Consider the following 20,674-nt stretch of genomic DNA (forward strand, 5'->3'; position numbering starts at 1 on the left):
TCAACCCTGAAAGACAGTCCATGAAAAAAAAAACAGAAGTTATTATTTGGTGTTTTAGCTCTAAAGTGGTAACTTGGTGCTTCATTTTCTCGATTCTCTTTTTTTTGTATCTCTGATTTCTTTTTTAAGGATAAGCTTTATAGCAGGACTCAAGTCTGACTAAAGCTTGGATATTAGGCTACTTGTAAAAACATAAGCAAAGTAAAAACGTAGCCTACTGGCTGTCTTGGCTGTCCTGATAAGAATGAGTTTTTTTGTTTTACTATATTACATGACTTTGTTATTTTTATTATACATTTGAGATTAGATACTTTAGGAGTGTTGGATTTTATGCAACTATGAGTAACACGACAAAAGAAGTCCCTGAACACGTTCAGTCTTTTTTGCAAGGTGGAGAGCAAGGGCGTAGGTTTCGTTTCAACATTACGGAGGCACAAATATTAGGCAGCAGGTGTAACATATTTGAGCTTTAAAAGCTAAATGTCCTGGATTCAGTTCAGTTTTTATGCACCAACTTCTGGTAAAACTGTGTTTATTTATTTGGGTAAAAAGATTAAATGTAGGCACCAGGTCTTTTAAAAATAATTACATGGTACCTATAATTATTATCTTATGGATTTATTTAAATACAATTTCCACCTAAAAAGGCTGAGGTTAAGCTAAGAAATTCTGTATCCGGTATTTTCTAGCATGTCCCTCACCTGTATGTTATCATACCATTTAGTCAGTTCTGACTCAGGGAGAGAGATAGGACATCATTTTAACCTACCTTTAATCACCACTAGGTGGCAGCCACGAACCCGCACTTCAGTCAGTCTGTCATAAAAATTTATTTATTTATATATCTGGATCCTACGGAGCCCCTCTGGTGACATTGGTGAGAAAAATATTAATGCGTGGCAACGAATTCATAATGCCAATTTCAATAGGGGGGGCTGCGTAAAGTTCACCTAACTATTAAAACTACAAATGATGTAGCCAAATATTGGAGAATATATTATTTTAGAGGGATATGTTTGTTTATTTAATTTAATATAGAACAAAGAGGCGCAACAAACAGTAAGTGTTATTGTCTTTCATTTTCAGTTTTTTGTAGTTAAAAGAATAAGATTGATTTCCTACTTTGCATTTCAAATTTAGTTTTTTTCACTGACACTGTAAATAAACATGATATTTCCCTAAAATAAGCATTTACTAATACTCAAATTGACAGTCATAACATCCACTAATACATTTTTACTGTAAATAAAGAGACATACAGTAGTGGATTCGCTAAAGGACCACTTTAGTGCCATCTTGTGGGCATAACGCCACATTACATCTTTCTCCTGTAAACTCAGGATATGTGCATTGAAATGTAATTCTTTGTGCCTTTTTAAATTATAAAAAAAAACTGCCACCTCTATATTAGAAAATCAACATAATGATATCTGGCCAAATGTGCATCAAAATTGTGACTTTTATATCCAAGTCCCATACGTTAAAACAATCTGTATTAGTGTTTAATCTGTGTGTTATTTACCCTGCCCACACTGCAGGTCAAGTTTCAAAGTTTCCTTCTCCTCTCTACATGAAACACAACAAATATTGACTGGGGCTGGGAGTCGATCAGTTCAGTGGATTTTAACCTTCAGTTTTCAGCTCAGAAGGACCGTCTGTCTCTCAGCGCTGTTTTATTGTTTTATATGTGTGTGAGTGTGTGTGTGTGTAGGAAACATGAGGCATCTTCTGCTGCTCCTCGGGTTCCTGCTGCTCCAACAGGCCTGCTGCTTTGAGTTTGTGATAGATGGAGAATGGGAGGAGGACGTGGTAAGTTTACAGGCACTTGGAGAAACGTTACATTTGCAAAACAAAGCTTAACCCACTTTTTAGAAAGATATCAAAAACATGTCAAAGTGAACGAAAGCCAAAACATAAATGTTTGTTCTGTTGAATGTGAATAAACTCTGCATCTGTAAGTGATTCTTGGGTCTATTCAAATGTCTGGCACAAGGACATGACATATCTTTATTTATATTGTTGTATTATATTCCTTTCTATGGGATGTTAGGATTGACACTTAATCGAGACTCAATTAATAGGCAAGTGTTTATTTGTTTAATGTCTTGAAAGAGTAGGGAATCATTTAAATTGGAGGGGTTTTATTTTAGTCTATGTGGGAATTTTATTTACATGGAATACATATTTGACCTGACTTTTGACTTTAAAAACTCCCTTAAAAGCTCACCCTTATATAGCAGAACTGTAGCATTTCTTAACCTCATATGTCTTCTTTTTGAACTGTTGCTGTAAAAATGCAAATATTTAGTATTATTCACCTAATGCTGCTTGATTGCTTTTCATCAGTATTAAGACAAACATTTGTTCTTATGTTTATATCTGTTTTTAAATTAAATGTAATGGCTTTCCCTGACCTTTAACCTTTAAACCCAACTATCTTGTACTGCTAACATGTCAGTTAATATCTCAGTTTTTGTAAATGTAAGTAAATGAAATTGAAATTCACACGTCTCAAGCATACATTTTGTCGCCAACATAGGTCATTTTATATGTTTTTAAAATCTGATTTTCCTTCTGCCCCCAGTCAGATATGCGGGATCATCGGGAGAGGCACAAGGTGAGATTTCCTTCAGAAAAGTGCCTAATTTTTCTCATTTATATTCATTTCTAAATAGTTTTCTCATTGATGTTGCAATAATCATTGATCCACAGTGTGGTTCTTACGGATTGCGCAAAAAATGTACGAAGCATCATCCTACAGACCTGATCTGATCCTGAATGTAACCTGTGACACATGTGTCTAAATAACCGTAGTTTGTTCATCATAATCGTGTGTGTGTGTGTGTGTGTGTGTGTGTGTGTGTGTGTGTGTGTGTGTGTGTGTGTGTGTGTGTGTGTGTGTGTGTGTGTGTGTGTGTGTGTGTGTGTGTGTGTGTGTGTGTGTGTGTGTGTGTGTGTGTGTGTGTGTGTGTGTGTGTGTGTGTGTGTGTGTGTGTGTGTGTGTGTGTGTGTGTGTGTGTGTGTGTGTTCGTTCCAGAGAGCCATATTGACCAGCGAGGAGCAGGAAGACTTTGAGGTAGGACTCTTGTTGTTGGAGCCCTCTCCTCTGTGACAGAGTTGACCGTTATCTCACAGTCGATATGCGTCTGTTTGAAGAGACTCCCGTGACTGACGGGTTATTGACTTTGTTCTGAAATAATCCTGCTCTCATTCCCTTTTCTGTCTGTCTTTCTCTTCCTAAAAAAAATCTAATCACTGGGACAGTCAGCTGCTTTGATCACATTTAGGGGAAGTGTTACATCAAGACACTTGGGTTTGGAAGACGTAATAGAAGGAAATGCAGAATAAATAAACCAATGGAATTGTTTTAAAGTTTTTTGAATGTATACAAACCTCAGGGGATGTTTAAAGAGGAATAACAGTTTGTGTGGTTTTGTGGCACATAGTTGGAAACCATTGAGATAATAATAGTAAAAAGAACAACAACAACAATTTACCATATGTAGCTTGTACATTTTTCATTTATATTCAATATACTATTTAGTATTCCATTCCTCACATATGTATGTATATATAATATCCTGCTTTATATTTTGTTTCTGTACATTTGTATTTCAACATGTATATTTTCTACTTTTTTTATAATGCTGTTTTATTTCTATTGAGATTTTTACATTTTGGAATGTTTATTTCTAGTCCTTTAATTCTTTTTATGCTGCTGCAACACAAAAGAAATCCCAAATTGGGATCAATAAAGTACTTCTTATCTTACATATACATTAAATAACACTACAGCAGAATAAAAAGGTCCCAATTGTCTTCCTTTTATTACATCATTATTTGAAATTTCATATTTTTGAAAACAAAACTCAGAAAGACATTTCTTCGATATTAAGATAGGTGTAGAATATTATGGCACAAATTCCAAAATAAAAGGTGGTCCAAGTCAGAGAAAGTAAAGAATCAAAAACCTCCTCCTGTTTCTAATATCCTAATTCTTCCCTTATCCTCTCAGGCGATCCGTGGTGAAGACATCACGGTGAAGAGCTACAAGGTGGAGAGCCGCATCACGTCCCGCTTCGCCCACACCACCGTCCGGAGCTCCGTGCTCAACTCGGGCTCCAAGGCCCAGAGCATCGGCTTCAACGTGCAGATCCCCAAACGAGCTTTCATCACTAACTTCACCATGTGAGGCCTTTTCCAGTCCCAGCTGCTGTCACGGAGAGTGTGCAGAGTTTAACCCCCGCTCTCTTCTCGTTGCAGGAATGTGAACGGGATCATATTCGTGGGCTCGGTGAAGGAAAAGACGGTGGCCAGGAACCTGTACGCCCAGGCCCGAGCCAGAGGCAAGGCAGCGGGCATCGTCAGGTACTGCTGGGCCTCTGGAGCTGAAACACCAAGGGGACAGACAGACTATAAAGCAGCTTTCATTCAGTTTAGGAGGGAAACACACATACTTTATGGTTGATTTGCCTCCATTCGTTTTATTCGTTTTGTAAAGCTACTTTGTGTCTCTTTATAGTCATTTTGAATGTCATAGCTTTATTTGTGTGACTCCATAGACATTTGAAGTCTCTGGAGTTGTTTTGTATCTTTATTTTGTCATTTTGAGTCACTTTTGTTAATATTTTGTGTCAGTTTGCAGCTTTTCTCATCTCTCGCGGTTTTGTTTCTTATTCTTATCATTTTGTGTCTCTTTGTGTTTGCTTTACCTATTTTTAATAGCTTTTGTGAGTCTCTTTGTGTCTCTGTTTAGCATCTATTTATAGTTGCTATTGTCCCTTTAAGGTTTTTTGTGTGTCTTTGTTCTCCTTTTCTTTGTGGTCATTTTATTTCTCTTTCTGGAGAATCACAACGTGTCCCTTTGAGAGACATTCTGTATGTGGCTATGCCCAGTAATCCAACAATGATCATGCTCACTTAAATCTTGCTGCTTTCCAGGGCCAATTCCCAGGACATGGAGACGTTTAAAACAGAAGTGCATGTTCCTCCTGGCAGTAACATTGAGTTTGAGCTGCACTACCAGGAGATGATGCACAGGAGGCTGGGCTTCTACGAGCACTCGCTGTTCCTGCAGCCTGGGAGGCTGGTGCCTCAGTTCCAGGTGAGAAAAATCGTAATAAATGTACGTTTGCAGGTCTGTATATCTTATACCGATGGTCCCTGACCTAGTCTCTCCTCAGGTGGATGTGTACATCTTTGAGCCCAATGGAATCTCCATGGTAGAAGCACCGAGCACCCTCGGAGAGCAGTTTGTAGGCGATATCAAAGTGACCTCGACCAAAGAGAAGGTAAGACTGGAAAACACCCAGAGGGATAAAAAAAATGCAGATAATTTTTATCTGAATCAAGGTACAAATAGCTGTTCTTTTTTTTTTTTTTTTTTTTTTTTTTGGGACGTCCTTCGTCCAAATAGCTGTTCTGACGATGTTTCGACAATGTTTTTAAGATAACCTGAAGCCTGTTTGGGAATATTAGGGCTATGCACAGTTGAGCAAAATCCTGACTGACTTCTGGACATTTAAATTGACCAATGATGGGTTAAAGTATGAAAAACTCTATGAAAAAAATATTTAAAAAACATTTTCTTAAAGCCTGTAATGACAGAAAGGAGGCATCCAATGTATTTTTATATATTCTTTGCTTGACAAAAATACTTGATCTTAAATATTAAGGCCCATGATTGGCCTCTGAAAAGGGATTTTGTTTTATTTTTGCGTCTCATTAATTGTTTTTTCTTTATAAATGGTCAAACGGTGATGATATTTGAATTAAACAATTGTTTAAACATCACACATACACACACAAGACCAAAAACCTACCCTTTTTTGTCATGGATGATTCATTTGTAGCATATTATATCTGTGCTGTCTTTGTCCTCAGGCTCATATTGTCTTCAAGCCAAGCCTCCAGAAGCAGAGAAAATGTGACAACTGCACTGGAAGCGCTATAGACGGCATCTTCACCGTCAGATATGATGTGACCCGGGAGGGCAATGCCGGAGAACTACAGGTATGTTATCTTTGAAGCCTCAATGATGAACTTGCTTCATGTCGTATATGGCCACAAACACTTTTGGAGATGATCACACCTTTACTGTTTCCTCCAGGTCTCAGACGGCCACTTCGTCCAGTTCTTTGCTCCCTCCAACCTCTCTCCTCTCCCTAAAAACATCGTGTTCGTCATTGACGTCAGCGGATCCATGTGGGGAGTCAAGATGAAGCAAGTGAGTCGTTTGTTGACATGGAGTTTTGTGCACTTTGACCCACACTACCAAACTATTGAGTATGCCAGAAAGATAAAGTATGTCCCAATACATAGAAAACACTTGGATGTGTTACTGCATCAGGTTGCATTGTGTACTATGTCCCAATTGTATGCATACGGAATGCAATAGTACATATGAAGTAAGGGCAAATGGTAATTGTACTGACAGCAATGGTGGAAGAAGTTCTTTGTTTTACTTAAAGTGGACCTATCATGCAAAATGCACTCTTGTACGTCTTTTATACATGAATATGTGTGTCCGGTGTGTCCGGAAACTCACCAAGTGTCAGAAAACACAACCCTCTCTCTTTTCGTCCATACCCAAATCTCTAAAAACGGGGCTGCTACGGATCTGATACAGACTGATACAGATTTGGAAAATTATCTGACGTCAGAAACGAGGAGCTCCGCCTATATGGGCAACTCTCCACCTATCAGGAGGAGACAGCCACGGCCATTGCCGTTCAAAAGCGCTGGAGACGCTGTAGTACATATGGCAGGCCTGTAGGTGGCGCTGTAGTCTAGCACAAAAGCAGCGAAGAAGACTTCTCAGATTCAGCCCTTGCAAAAACAGGGCTAAAAAAGAGCAAATAGAGCGAAATGAGGCATGGCTAAAATGCATGATCTGTTTGGTATTTTGAAAAACACAATCGCAGACATGTAGGTATGGCCCTACAATATATTATTCAAATATAGCATGATAGGTCCACTTTAAGTAAAAGGATCATTAATGAATAATTGTAAATACACTCTGTTGAAGTCAAAGTCCTTCTTTCTAGGTCTTACTTTAAGTAAAAGTACAAAAGTATTGGCATTGAAATGTCCTTAAAGTACAAAAAGGTGAATGTACTGAATTATGGCCAATTTCAAAATCACATATATTAAAAGACTGGATTTCTATAAACAATTTTTTGCTCTCTAAAAAACACTCAAAACATTTGTTATCCAAATAGTTGTGGCAGTTAAGAAAAAACTCTAGTGAAGTACAAGTACCTCAAATATGCATTTAAGTACAGTACGAGAGTTAATGTGCTTGGTAATGTGTAGAGCATTACCAAGCACATTAACTCTCATTCTCAGCAAACAACACTTTAATGTGCATTTTAAAAGCAAAACCATATTTAAACAATTTTTCTCAATCAGAAAAAGGGTGCGTTTCTTTTGTGCGATCATTCTGCATTTTAAGAAGTGCATTTAATCCTCTCTGCTCTCTCAGACAGTGGAGGCCATGCAGGCCATTCTGGAGGACATGGCCATAGACGACCACTTCAGCATCATCGACTTCAACCACAACGTGCGCTGCTGGAACGAAGACCTGGTGGCCGGATCCTCCATTCAGATCGCAGACGCCAAGAGATACATCCAGGACATCAAACCCAACGGAGGTGTGAGAGAAAACGACTCTTTAATCTCGTGGGAGGTCGCTCTGAGACCCTGGTGAACATGAACATTGGTGTGTTAACGACCACATTCTACTGACCGCAGGTACCAACATTAACGAGGCTCTGATGAGAGCTGTGCAGATGCTGGTGAGGGCGTCCAATCAGGGGCTCATCGACCCCCGCTCCGTCTCCATGATCATCCTGGTGTCTGACGGAGACCCCACCGTGGGTAGGACTGATGTTCAATAGATTTTAGAATCAAAATCGGGTTTATGCCTCGAGTGTTTTGTTGTGTGAACACATTTAATAGAAAATCTAATGAAACTAAAACACAATGGAGGAAATTAACCATAAAATATGTACAATACGTCTGAATTCAAAGGAAAAAACTGTGCAGTTTATTTAAAATGTGTGAATAAATTGTGGGTCTAAACAAGTAAAAACATCAAGAAAAATAATTACTGTATGGAATGGGGGAATATTACAAAGAAAGGTACGACAAAATAATGTAAAAATAGGTTTAATATATCTGATTCAACGTCTAAATGCAGCCCTTAAAAGAGGTACTTTGGGCAGAAATGTTGAAAATTGGCCAAGGAATAGGCCTTACTTTAAGAGATTTGTTGTTAACCGTTGAGGCATCTAAGACGTACAAAGTTTCTTAAAGAACTCAAGGTGACACAGGGTGAGTCATTGAGATCCAAATAAAGCAAAAGGAGAGGAAGACAGACGGATGCAATGTCTCTATGCCGGGTGATTGTACATGTCATTATTAAAACACAGTCTTGTGTCTTTAGTCACTGAGATGATATTTCGTTCTCTGCAGGAGAGATCAAGCTGGGCACCATCCAGAAGAATGTGAAGCGGGTGATGAGGGAGGAGTTTTCTCTCTTCTCGCTGGGCATCGGCTTCGACGTGGACTATGACTTCCTGGAGCGGATCGCCATGGAGAACAGAGGCATGGCTCAGAGGATCTACGCCAACCACGATGCAGCAGAGCAGCTCCGGGTACACAAACCTAACACTACGAGTAGACACATCTCTGTCTTTGGAAGTGGAACGAGCTCCAAGCAACATATGTTTGTTATATTTAGACAAAAACATAATTGTGGTCTTTTTCACTTTTTTCGACTTGTGATATTTTTCACTTTTTTTGACTGTTGTATTTTTTCAATTTGTTATACTGTCTTCTTTTTCCCTTTTGTGGACAGTTCCAGACTTGATTTTTTGTCAACCTTTTCACTTTGTTGGTCTGTTTTTGTTTCTCAATTTGTCTCGACTTTTTTTGTAGTTTTTTTTTTACCCTTTTTGCTACAAATTTCAGATGGCATATCTATAGTTGATGAAAAAAGGCAAAAGTCATGGTCTGGTCTCCATGCAGCCATGATACAAACCAAGCTGACCCTCTCTCACTCTGTTGCTGATTCCATAATTATGTTCAATTATTCAAAGTAATATATATATATATTATGTAGAAAAGGGAGGGAAATATTTCATTCCAGCATCTAATTCTGCCTCCCTCCTCCTCCTCCCCCTACAGGCGTTTTACCGCCAGGTGTCCTCCCCCCTGCTGAGGATGATCCAGGTTCAGTTCCCAGAGGACTCGGTGTCAGACGTCACCCAGAACCGCTTCGATAAGTACTTCAGCGGCTCGGAGCTGGTGGTGGCCGGGAAAGTGAAGCCGTCGGAGAGCAACACGCTGACCAGCTTCACCACCGCTCGCGCCGTGAGTAAAATGCAATTTACATTAACATTTCAAATGTTTACTTGTGATTCTTTGAGTTGTACCTCTTCAGATTACCAATAGATTATTAAGAAACACCTCCATTTACAAGCTCTGTACACCATTCCACACCTGTGAGAATTGTCCATTAAATTCCAACTGTGTTTTTTCTGCCGAAAGAATCGATTCACACATTTCAAATCAACTTTTCCTGAATCTTTTCTTTTTGTGTGAAATACTACACCATTTTTCCTCTTCAGTTTGCTAAAAATGTTCACACAAATCTCAATTCCCACATAGAATTATACATGTGTTTAGAAATAAAGGGTTAAAGGCCATTGCTGAAGGAAAGACGTTCAGATTTAGCACCACCAGTGTCCTCTGTGCTGTGTGCTCCCTCAGGCCCGTCTGGACGTCACCTTTGAGACGGAGGGAGACTTCACGGAGCTGGACACGGAGCTGGCCAAGCAGCAGCACTCCTTCACGGGCTTCGCCAGACAGATGTGGGCCTACATCACCGTCAAACAGCTGATCTCTGAGAGGTGAGAGGCCTGCAGAGAAACGGAGAACTGTTGGATAAATAATCAAGAAACAAGAATATTCATTGGAAATAAATATCTTCAGTCCTGATCACAACAACTAATTATTCATAAATGTTCTGAATTGTAATCCGTAAAATGCCATTTCTTTTACACAATGCCACTGTTGCACAAACATTGAATACAGGATCTGAAGGTGAACTTCCAAAATCAAAACATTTACTAAATGATATGACATTAACACAGCAAAAGTCATGAAAAAAAGAAAAAAGAAGTTAAGGAATGAAGCGTCCTAATATGAATAAATAGGAAAATCTAAATACAAAAACAAAACACCAATGGCTCTTTATTACGTCTGTATGAAACATGTTCTCCTGCAGGAGTGTGACAGGTGTTTGCATGATAGTCAGTGTGATCAGCTGTGTCTCTTCTGCAGGGCTCTGGCTCCCACGGCGGTGAAGAAGAGGAAGATCACTCAGAGGATCATGACGCTGGCCGTGGAGCATCAGTTCGTCACTCCACTCACCGCGATGCTGGTGGAGAGCGAGGACACCAACGAGAGGCTGCTGGCCGACTCCCCGAAGGACCCAAAACATGGCTGCTGCTCAGGTGCCTGACAGATAAATATTTCTATCCTTTTTTCTTTAAAAGACATGACATTAAAGTATAATCGTATCGTACAATCGGTAATGTGATGCAGAATTAACATCATGTGTGTGTAGGCGCAGGGTTTGGTGGAGGCCCCTCCCCGGGGCTCAATCCAGTGAATGTGGTGTACCAGGCCCCCCCCTGGGTCCAGATGACCACTAACGCCCCCCCCAGCCAGGCTGTTAAGGGCAGCGAGGAGTACGCACTGCCTCCAAAGGTCAACTTAGGTAACACTCACACGCACGCACTCACGTGCACACACACACACACACACACACACACACACACACACACACACACACACACACACACACACACACACACACACACACACACACACACACACACACACACACACACACACACACACACACATTCACTTAGGAGATTTCCAGGTCCGTATGTTTTGAAGAAGGTTGTGTAAAGAGGTTGTGAAGAGTGTCTGAACTGTTTTGAAAATGCCTGTCTTACTGTAGCATTAATTGTGTGTGACTGCAATGCATTTTCATAACACAAAGATATACCTTTACCATTTACACCTTTCTCTTTCCGCACTTCTTTCCAGCTCTTTTTCCTACAGTGATTTATTTTTCCCACATTTTTTTGGAAAGCTTTATTCCACGCCCTTGCAAGGTCTTCCTTTTAAACATGGCCTTAAAACAACCAGTAGTGACTCAATAGCCATGAGGAATAACACAAACCAGAGACACTTTCATCTTCCATATAAATAAATAACTTTATTAGATGTATTGTTTTAAAATCAAGTCTGAAATTCAATTTTATTGTCCTTAAAGGGTAGTTCTACCATCTTCCATCAGTGGGTGATGCTTGTAGTGGTTGGCACCAAATTAGTATTAAATAGGCAACACACACACACACACACACACACACACACACACACACACACACACACACACACACACACACACACACACACACACACACACACACACACACACACACACACACACACACACACACTCATGATGACCTCCATAGGCACTCTTCCAGCTGCAGTGTTGAATGTGAATGTGTGACGCGCTCAGTGTTTCTCTTGCAGTGGATAACGACCCTCACTTCATCGTCCACCTGCCCAGCAGCAACATGGACGTCTGCTTCAACATCGACTCCGCCCCCGGACACATCCTCAACCTGGTGACTGACACTGGAACAGGTACCACACTGCCTGCTTCAACAATAAGATTCAAATACAATTTAAACTAAATTAAATGAAACTTGATCGAAAACTGCTCCTAGGGGTTTTTCCCAACTTCTGGAAGGAGACAACTTTTTCCCCGTTCCCAGTTTTTATGCTAAGCTAACACTCCCCTGACTGTAGCTTTATATATAACAGATACACACATGTCACCTGACCATCTGTTGCACCTTTTAACTTACTCTAACCCTGACAATGAATATCTACTTTTCTCTGCTTTACTTGTAACACATTTGTCACTGGAGTATTACAAATAAAGTATAACCCCACTTCTTTTAGGTTTGGTGGTGAACGGTCAGTTGGTCGGCTCTAAGCAGGCGCACAAAGGCAAACTGAGCACGTACTTCGGCACCATCTCAGTGTACTACCAGCCCGATGGAGTGAGCCTGACCGTCGGCACCGACAGCATCTCCATGACCGACGGCCAGAGAAACCACTCCTTCACCTGGGGGGCCACGACTAAAATCTCACAGGATGGGTAACCCTGACACATTTCATCTTTAATCACAGCATCTACCTCACTCAGGGTGATTTGTACCTCATGTGTCTGTGTTTCAGCGTGAGGATCTCCATTGTGAAGAACTCTCATGTGTCCATCACGATAAATAATAATATCCATGTGATGGTGTTACTTCACCGTGTGTGGACGAAAAATCCAGTCAGTGTCGACTTCCTCGGTGTTTACATTCCCAACGATAACCAGTACTCCCCTCTGGTGCACGGACTCATAGGTAGGTCTCTATGCGTGGTGTGAAATACTTTCAAGCAGCGATACAACCACAGGGTGTTACTGAGATATCTGTGAATCAGATCTGAGGCCTAAGACTGTAAATAAAACACCCATAGGTTTCTAAAGGGAGGGTATATATTTCATTTACTGAACCTATTTCATACAAATGTGGATTAACATATATTTACTTAACAGACACTGGCTTTTTGCAATCAAAACACACATTAGAACAAGTTATTGAGCTCTAGAGGTAAAAGCTAACAGTTGACTGACTTTTTTAGTTTAAAACATTTTTTAACCAACATAAATGTGTTCTATGAAGCCAGCCTCTAGCCACTAGTGTCACTGCATCTTAAGGCACATAGACATTGGTTTACCCTAAAGCAGTGCTTCTCAAAGTGTGGTCCGCGGACCACTGGTGGTCCTTCGAGCGCCCCCTAGTGGTCCGTGAGTATATTGGTAATATTTCACATTTTAAATAAATAAATTAAAGTTTTCCGCACTCTTGCGGGAATATCTCTGCAATGGAGCGAGCTTAAGTTTTGATTGAATTATATAGCCCAGCGCAACACCTTCATCACACATGTTGCCACTTGTTTGTACAATTTTTAGGTGATTTGTAATCTGTTCTAGAAAAACGATGTGTTTTGGGATATTTGTGGAGTTAGGTGGTCCGCGAGTGTTTTTTTATTGGTTAAGGGGTCCTTGGTATGAAAAGGTTTGAGAAACACTGCCCTAAAGCAATGAAAGCAGAAACTTAATTAGTATTAATCTGTATTACATTTTTAAGAATCATAGATAATACTCTAAAGAGCCAATTTCAAGGGACAACAAATAAATGTTTCTCTTACCTGTAGTGCTATTTATTGATCATGATTGTTGTCTGCCTTCAATATTATTTTTCCTTTTACAAAACTGCACCAACCAAAGGGCCAGCACAAGCCTCTCACCCCCAAGCAGATACACACTCCCTTCCACACAATGATATGGATGGCGAGTGTGGTTCAATAACAAATCAAATAGTTCCTTCATGAAACATGCTCACAATACGTTTTGTCAATCCCTTTTGGTAATCAGGTCATGAATTTTGCTAAGAGACATAGTAGTAGTATTTGAAGCTGAAAGTGTGTGTGATCTCTCAGGGCAGTTTTCCAGAGAGCCTGAGGTGAGCGTGCACGACATGCACGAGGGAATGGACCCTCTGAAGAAGGAGGCCACGATGGAGGTGAAGGGCAACACTCTGCTTGTCACCAGGTAGGTCTTAACGCAGATGAAGTGATTTCTGAAAGAACAGACTTCATATTAAAACCATAAATCTTGTGTGTACGTTAGGGGCTGGCAGAAGGACTACAGGCGCGATAAGAGGCTCGGATCAAGCATCTACTGCTGGTTCATTCACAACAGTGGGAAGGGCTTCATCGACGGCCACTACACCGACTACATCGTCCCACATCTCAACAGCTTCCTGCAGGCGCTCTGAGCTGCCAGAGACACATTCAAGTACCATGCTCATCTATAGGGCTGCACTATTAATCCAAATGTTATCAAAATCAAAATATGGACTAGTGCAATATTAAAATCACAGGTAGCACAGTATTTGTAAAAGGCTAAGTATGTGTTCTACAGATTTATAAAACATATGTTTGGTACAGATATCACACCAAAATCATTTAATATTTGTTTCAATATTAAGAATCATAATTAGAACATGACAAATCTCTCTAATATTATGAATAATGTTGCAATTGCAATATTATTCATACCATTAGAGGTTTGTCAGTCAAAACAAGTCATCTTTTCCAGATCTTTCCACACTGCTATTAACACCCATTTAGAAAAAGTGAAAACAGGAGGCGTGTGGTGCAGTGGGTTGTGCGTTGGTGTTTGGATCAGGGGGTCACAGGTTCAAACCCCACTGCAGTCAGCATGCCGTTGTCTCCCTGAGACACTTCACCCCAAATTGCTCCTGTGGGGATTGTCCACAGTATTGAGTATGTAAGTCGCTTTGGATAAAAGTGACATGTAATGTAATGAGTAAATAGAAAGGGAAGACGATCCTTTTCCCCAGTGTGGCTTTTATGAATCTATATTTCCTGATTTTTCTTTTTGTAATTATAAGTCCTGGATGGTTGATATGGCCAAAGTCTATATAGCATTTTATATTCAGTAATTGTTCTGTAAATTCAATTAATACACACATTTGATTATTTTCTTTTATATACATCATAGAAGACAACACAAGTTAAAAGACAAATACATTATTTTCAAAATGAAAGCTTTAAGGTTCCTGAGGACAATCATTTGAGGTGTAACAGGTTTTAAGGTTAACGGAAGCAAATGAATGCCAGTCTGTGTTAATTCAGTGAATTAATCAAAGAAAAAAAGCAGTATACCAAAGAAACAAAGACTTTTCCTGCAGGTTTGACTTACCGTACATTTCATTTAAAAAAGCTCACAAATTACTGTGCAACCAGAATTCTTTGTCCCCCTTATTTAAAATGTCATTATCCTCCATTTCTGCCCAAATCATGGATATATAATTGCAGGATCTCTATTGGTCGACACATTTCTATCATTGTACTTATCCCCCAATCCTATTCTAAATGTTCCTAGTTATAAAAAGAAAACACCATAAAGTCACTTTTTGTTCAATTTATTAAGACAAAATGTACATTTGCAATGCTAAGATCAACTTGAACACCCGATACAAAATAAAAAACAAATTGCTCTGAGTTTCTCTGTGATGATGTGTGTGTGTGTGTGTGTATATACAGGTGTATGTTGGGGAAATAACTTTGACTAAGTAGAGTCCCTGAGTTTAGAGCAGACAGGTTGTTGGTTCAGGCCAGTTTAGAGAAATCCTCGTAGGCGACGCTCACCGTCTTCCCCTTCTGAAGACCCTGAGGACGAGTAGATCAAACTTCAATCACAGGTACTGGATACAACACGTTTAAAATGCTACATAAAAGTGAGTGCAGCTAAGGAGAGCAATACAAGTTTTTAAAATGTAAAGAGTTTTTACAGCGACATTCAGTTTTTAGATTAATATGATTCTTAAAACATATTTTTAAGTATATTATCACATGGGAATTATACCTGGAATCTTTTTTTTGTTTAATTTTGTGTGATTACAGCATATATTTAGTTTAACCACCAGTTATTTTGACATTTTAACATTATTTTGGAATATTTTGAGTAATCATTTTGTGCTTAAGGACCACACACCAGACAGAAATACAGAAGACCTTTGCATTCAAACCGGGGGAAATAAAACAAAAAACTATCTGCATGCTGAGTTAACTATAGAGGAAAAGTAGATACTTTTCATAATTTGGTATAGGCTGCTTATGTCTTTCATGAGTTTTAAGAGGCAACTGTTGGATATCTAATCTTATATCCAGAACTATTTTATATTTACCTTACAGACGTGCAGTGGATAACAATGACTAACATGTGAGATGTACAGTACTATAAATACTTACAGTTGCGATTGTGAGCGTGGCGCTGAAGTTCTTCTCGTCGATCCCCTCCAGCAGAGCCTCCCTCTCTCTGTGCGGCCCGTTCAGGATCAGAACCTGTTTACCTGCAGGGAGAGTCACAACAAGAGGCTGAGGAGGATAGAAAGTACAGCTGTGGTACAGACATGATGCTGCCCCCATCCATCAGATTACTATACTTGACTGTATAAGTGTTAAAGAGCTTTGGATGTTTACCTGGTGCAGGTATGACCGTCTCCACGTGATTCTGGTCCAATTTCAGTTTGTCTCCGGAGTCAATCATCTTAACAACGGCTCCATATTTCTCTCGTACCTCCTACAATTAAAAAGGATCCACAGCTTTTAGAAACAAAGGTCTCCATATTGAGTTTTTTTTTTTTTTTTAATATAAATATTTCATTCTATTTTGTTTTTGATGGCTATGTATAATGTCTCAGAAGTAAGTTTTGCTATGTATATGTAATATGTAAGGGCGGTGGTGGTAGGGACTTGGCTTGGCAACTGGAAGGTCACCAGTTCAAGTCCCTAACACTAGGATGGGTCAAATGCAGAGAAACAATTTCCCCACGGGGATTAATAAAGTATATCAAAATTAATCCATGTTCTTGTTATTCAATTCAAGAGACTTGACTCCATGTAAACTACAAAAAACATGGATTTCTTTTCATTGTGAAGCTATTGAGGCAGTCAATTTCTAGGTTTCGATGTCAAAGCATTGACAGAAATTCATGCCATTTCCTTTTTTCCACATTTGCAAAAAAAGCTGAAACTGAATCTTAATTTTGACTATTATAATATTAGCATTAAGAAAGCTTACTTAAATATCTGCCACAACATAAGTAACCGGATCAGAGTAACATTAAGTACAGTCCGCGGCATATCACATCATAATGTATCATATGTTTCCTTATCTGAGTCAGCTGAGCCGTATCTGGCCGTGCAACACTCACAGTGTCACATACTGTATGCAGAAGTATTATTTTAAGCAACACATTAAGTTGACGAAACACTCGAGTCAAATGTAATTAAAATCAGATCGTGTCTTAGACGGGGCAGTGATATCATAAACCTGTTAATGTACGCATTCAAACACTTTTTCTGTTACCAGCTGTATTCACCTTGCAGGTGCAGCTATGTGGCTTTTATCCTGGATAAAGTGTTTAAGTCATGGATGTTTAAAGTTTAACGTCCTCATATTTGTCTAATAAAAAGTTCACTTTTCATTCAGGAAGTATGACGCGCTGCGCTGTCAGTACGCTTGTCCATGTTTGTGATTGGTCGAATGCTCCAAATACCACCCCTTTCATGTGAATGTGCACCTAACTAGATAGGGCACGGCTGGCTTGAGCGATCCACTTGATAAACCGCGTCGTAGGACCGTTTAGCGAGAGCACGTATGTTTTGGATTAGGCCAACCGGCTAACTCAAACATATCCAGGTTAGGTTGAACCAGCTTCGTAGTACAGGCCTCTGATCCCTAGGCACACAAACATACTCTCACAAAGATAAATGCAAAGCGTTTTTTACCATGATGATCGCCTTCTTCTTGTGGTACTTCTCTCCAAGTCTCTTTGTGACGACTTTGACCACGATGTTTGGCTGCAGCCAGAAATCCAATCTGACCGACTGCTTCTTCTTCTTCTTCTCCTCCATCTGAACCAACAGCATGAATATAACGTCTCAATGTAAACACAGACACATTATTAGAACATACCAGTAGATCATCCCCTCTACCTCCATAATCTCCTCCAGAGCTGATTTCTTCTTCTTCTCCCCTCTGGTGTCTGCACTCGTGTCTTTTCTCTTGGCTGACGATGATGCGGCTGCTTTGAGGGCACTCGCACCCAGAGCAGAACTAAAAAGGAGACACAAACAGTTTCAGATAATATTATTAAATAAGACTTGCTTGATAATTGAGAAGCATTTTTTTTTCAAGGCATACAATGAACATGGTTTTAATGCAGATTTAAGGACATTTTAAGGACACATTTACATAGGTAATTATCTATTTTCCTAATATTTATTAAATAATTAACCTTTTTAAAAAGGATAAAACAAGGGGCAACAATACGTGTATTTTAAAATGAACTTAACTATTTAAGAAAATATAAAATAAATTAGTTATTTACAGTAGAAGATAAAAAAAAAGAAGAAAAAAAAGTATAATTTCTTTCATTATACCGTGATTACGTAAAAGAAAAAAAAAAGGCAGCAGATATCGTTACCTTGATTTAGAAGGACCGGCTACAGATGAGGAAGCGCCCAGGTTGAAAGCAACTGCAGGAAAAACGTAAGGGTGAGTGACAAGAAATGCATTGACGACATTTAACTGATCGAAAAAATAAAACTAACCTTTTTCTTCTTCACTCTCACGTTTCAGCTCTGTGAAAACTGGGGTTTCCTAAAGATTAGAATACAGGAACACAAATGTCAAAAATCTCAACTCCATTGATCTTCATAAAGCAGAATTGAGCCTGTGTGAAGCTGAGTGCGTCCTCTCTGGTCCTCACCTCTTCCTCCTTGTCGCCCCGGCCTCTGCGGACCTGCTCCTCGATGAACTTGGCGCTCCTCTCTTCGTCGTCCAGGTCCTGCTTTTTCTTCCTCGCCTGCTCCTCTTGTCGGCGGATGGTCTCCGGGTCGCGGTCGATGTACTGGATGTACCAGCCTTTGGGAGTCTCGTCCACCTTGCAGAAACCTAGCAGTAACATCATCAACTAATTGTTACTCTTTTAGAGTCCCCTTTTAATGTAGCAGTCCTTGTACCTGTATTGTGACTCATGTCCAAAAGGTGGTAAGAAATTGGTACCAAAATAATTTCCATGATTTGTTTAACAAGACAGATCATTTTGAAAGTTTTGTTAATACACAGTTACATAATTCACATGTTGTTTTTATGGTCATTTGGTAAACAGCCTTGTTATGTAGTTATATTATGAGCCAAGATTGCACCTAATGTTCTTTATTAATAGGTTCATTGATCATTTGCTTACATTTTTTATAATTGTTTTGACATCTTGAGTCTGTTAGTGTGTTTTCTTGAAAAAAAAGACTACTGCAGCGGGAACTATCACAATGGTGGTTTTGAATACTTGTGCCATGTGTTTACATTTCAGTCTATGGACATATTCTGACATCAAAATAGTGTTGAACGATACAAAATGGTAGCACGAAACGTTAGAGATCTGTAGTTCAAAATCAGAAGCAGGTTTATTACCAGGTAGGTTGACACGTACGAGGAATTTGAATTGGGTATTGTGGTGTAAACATAAAAGTAAATAGTTATTCCACTGTCAGTTCGTTCTGCTCTGTAATTATGGAACTTGTTGTAGATCTTTTTGTCTGAAAGGGAACGTTTCCTTCATAAATATTTGTGATTTGTGTCTGTGCATGTTGAACCACATTTCAGGAGAGTTTACCTTCTCTGCCCACCCACTTGGTGAAGTCAGTGAGAGTCTCCCACTGTGTGGAGTTCATGTGGACGTGCTCTCTGTCGTTGATGTATTCATTGTAGATGATGTTGTTGTGCACTCGCTTGGTCCCTAAAACAGAACAAATGTGATCAGTTTTCTTACAGTAAAAAGCTCCAAACTTCTGGATAGTCTGAGTGGATTCAGGACTCACCAAACCGTCTCCTTAACAGCTCCAGGAATTCGTTTTTGAACTCACTGGGAAGAGAGGAAGCAGGAATTAACTCCAACCATATGAAGAACAACATTAACATGCTACATTTACATTCAAAAGAACTTACTCGGAGAAGTAGTCCATGAATTTGTTTGGGTCTTCTGAGGCCAGCAGAAGCTGCCTCTGGTGGGACTCGGACATGCAGTGGCATTTGAAGCCATTCTGGAACGAATGAAATACAAAATAGGTTGAATATGTTGAAATAACTTCTAAATATTACACTAAAAGCACGGTGTTTTACCTCATCTCGGCATTGTTTCTGACACATCTGGCAATACCATCTCAACTTTTGGAGACCTTTGGATTTTATCCGGTTGCCTATCGCCTTCGGGGAGAGAAAATCCGCTTTCCCCATTCTGAGCAGCAATACTAACCATAAAACACCCGCTAATTGTCGATTAATAACCTGTTAATAACGCTAAAACGGACAAACCGTGGCTAAATTATCGACAACCACTAGCCGCTAACGTAAACAGTTTCCGCGTGTTACCGTCATAACCTCTCGTTTAACACTGAAGTCACGCGACAACTGAAGCTGCGTTCAGGGACTACTTAGACTCCACTGCATCTCAACGTGAACTGTCGTACTTTTCACACCACTTCTGTAATTTGGTTACTTTGCCAATTTAGATAATAAATACAACATATAAATCAAATAGTGTTGTTATAGATTCACAGCAGTTAATATAGCAATCAAACTGAGACCCACCTTTATCGATTGCAACTGTAAATTGATGGACACAATAATGCAACAATAATTACAACTTGGATATATACATGATTAGGGGAAAACACAATGATTAGGGGATATATTATTATTATTATTATTATTATTATTATTATTATTATTATTATTATAATAATAATAATAATAAGCCTTTTCAATTGTTTTTTCACATTTCTTTGTAAATATTTTTCTGTGTATTTATTTATTGCATATTTGATTTCTTGTTCTTTTACAGATCGATAATTTGTTATGCACCCTCATGAT

At 39.3% G+C, this 20,674-nt stretch overlaps 2 protein-coding genes across 2 annotated transcripts; one reads left to right on the forward strand and one right to left on the reverse strand.

Annotated features, from left to right (window-relative positions):
- Window positions 1–1,578: 1,578 nt before the first annotated feature.
- itih2 (inter-alpha-trypsin inhibitor heavy chain 2) lies at window positions 1,579–15,237 on the forward strand. The gene is made up of 21 exons (XM_079653154.1): window positions 1,579–1,809; window positions 2,585–2,617; window positions 3,038–3,076; window positions 4,016–4,188; window positions 4,264–4,368; window positions 4,942–5,104; window positions 5,184–5,291; window positions 5,884–6,012; window positions 6,110–6,226; window positions 7,484–7,652; window positions 7,753–7,878; window positions 8,476–8,657; window positions 9,190–9,375; window positions 9,775–9,914; window positions 10,348–10,520; window positions 10,634–10,786; window positions 11,620–11,733; window positions 12,055–12,253; window positions 12,334–12,506; window positions 13,648–13,759; window positions 13,838–15,237. The coding sequence occupies exons 1-21, from the start codon at window positions 1,717–1,719 to the stop codon at window positions 13,983–13,985; spliced, it is 2,835 nt and encodes a 944-aa protein (XP_079509280.1). The 5' UTR covers window positions 1,579–1,716; the 3' UTR covers window positions 13,986–15,237.
- On the reverse strand, window positions 15,143–20,194 carry kin (Kin17 DNA and RNA binding protein). The gene is made up of 12 exons (XM_079653155.1): window positions 19,925–20,194; window positions 19,751–19,845; window positions 19,624–19,667; window positions 19,419–19,541; window positions 18,513–18,697; window positions 18,355–18,403; window positions 18,228–18,279; window positions 17,737–17,857; window positions 17,530–17,655; window positions 16,219–16,318; window positions 15,988–16,088; window positions 15,143–15,405 (listed from the first exon to the last, which is right to left on the reverse strand). Exons 1-12 carry the CDS (start codon window positions 20,036–20,038, stop codon window positions 15,346–15,348), a joined length of 1,170 nt encoding a protein of 389 aa, XP_079509281.1. The 5' UTR covers window positions 20,039–20,194; the 3' UTR covers window positions 15,143–15,345.
- Window positions 20,195–20,674: the final 480 nt, after the last annotated feature.

This window comes from Notothenia rossii (assembly GCF_949606895.1).
Source record: "Notothenia rossii genome assembly, chromosome: 10".
In the NCBI taxonomy this organism is placed as follows: domain Eukaryota; kingdom Metazoa; phylum Chordata; class Actinopteri; order Perciformes; family Nototheniidae; genus Notothenia; species Notothenia rossii.

Excerpts from the sequence above, each read along its gene's own strand:
- itih2 (XM_079653154.1), top strand. The coding sequence starts at position 1,717 with ATGAGGCATCTTCTGCTGCTCCTCGGGTTCCTGCTGCTCCAACAGGCC. Across the intron at positions 3,077-4,015 it reads AGGAGCAGGAAGACTTTGAG|GCGATCCGTGGTGAAGACAT; the intron begins GTAGGACTCTTG and ends TTATCCTCTCAG. Across the intron at positions 6,227-7,483 it reads GGGGAGTCAAGATGAAGCAA|ACAGTGGAGGCCATGCAGGC; the intron begins GTGAGTCGTTTG and ends CTGCTCTCTCAG.
- kin (XM_079653155.1), bottom strand. The coding sequence starts at position 20,038 with ATGGGGAAAGCGGATTTTCTCTCCCCGAAGGCGATAGGCAACCGGATA. Across the intron at positions 19,846-19,924 it reads AGAAACAATGCCGAGATGAG|AATGGCTTCAAATGCCACTG; the intron begins GTAAAACACCGT and ends CATTCGTTCCAG. Across the intron at positions 16,319-17,529 it reads AGAAGAAGGCGATCATCATG|GAGGTACGAGAGAAATATGG; the intron begins GTAAAAAACGCT and ends TTTTAATTGTAG.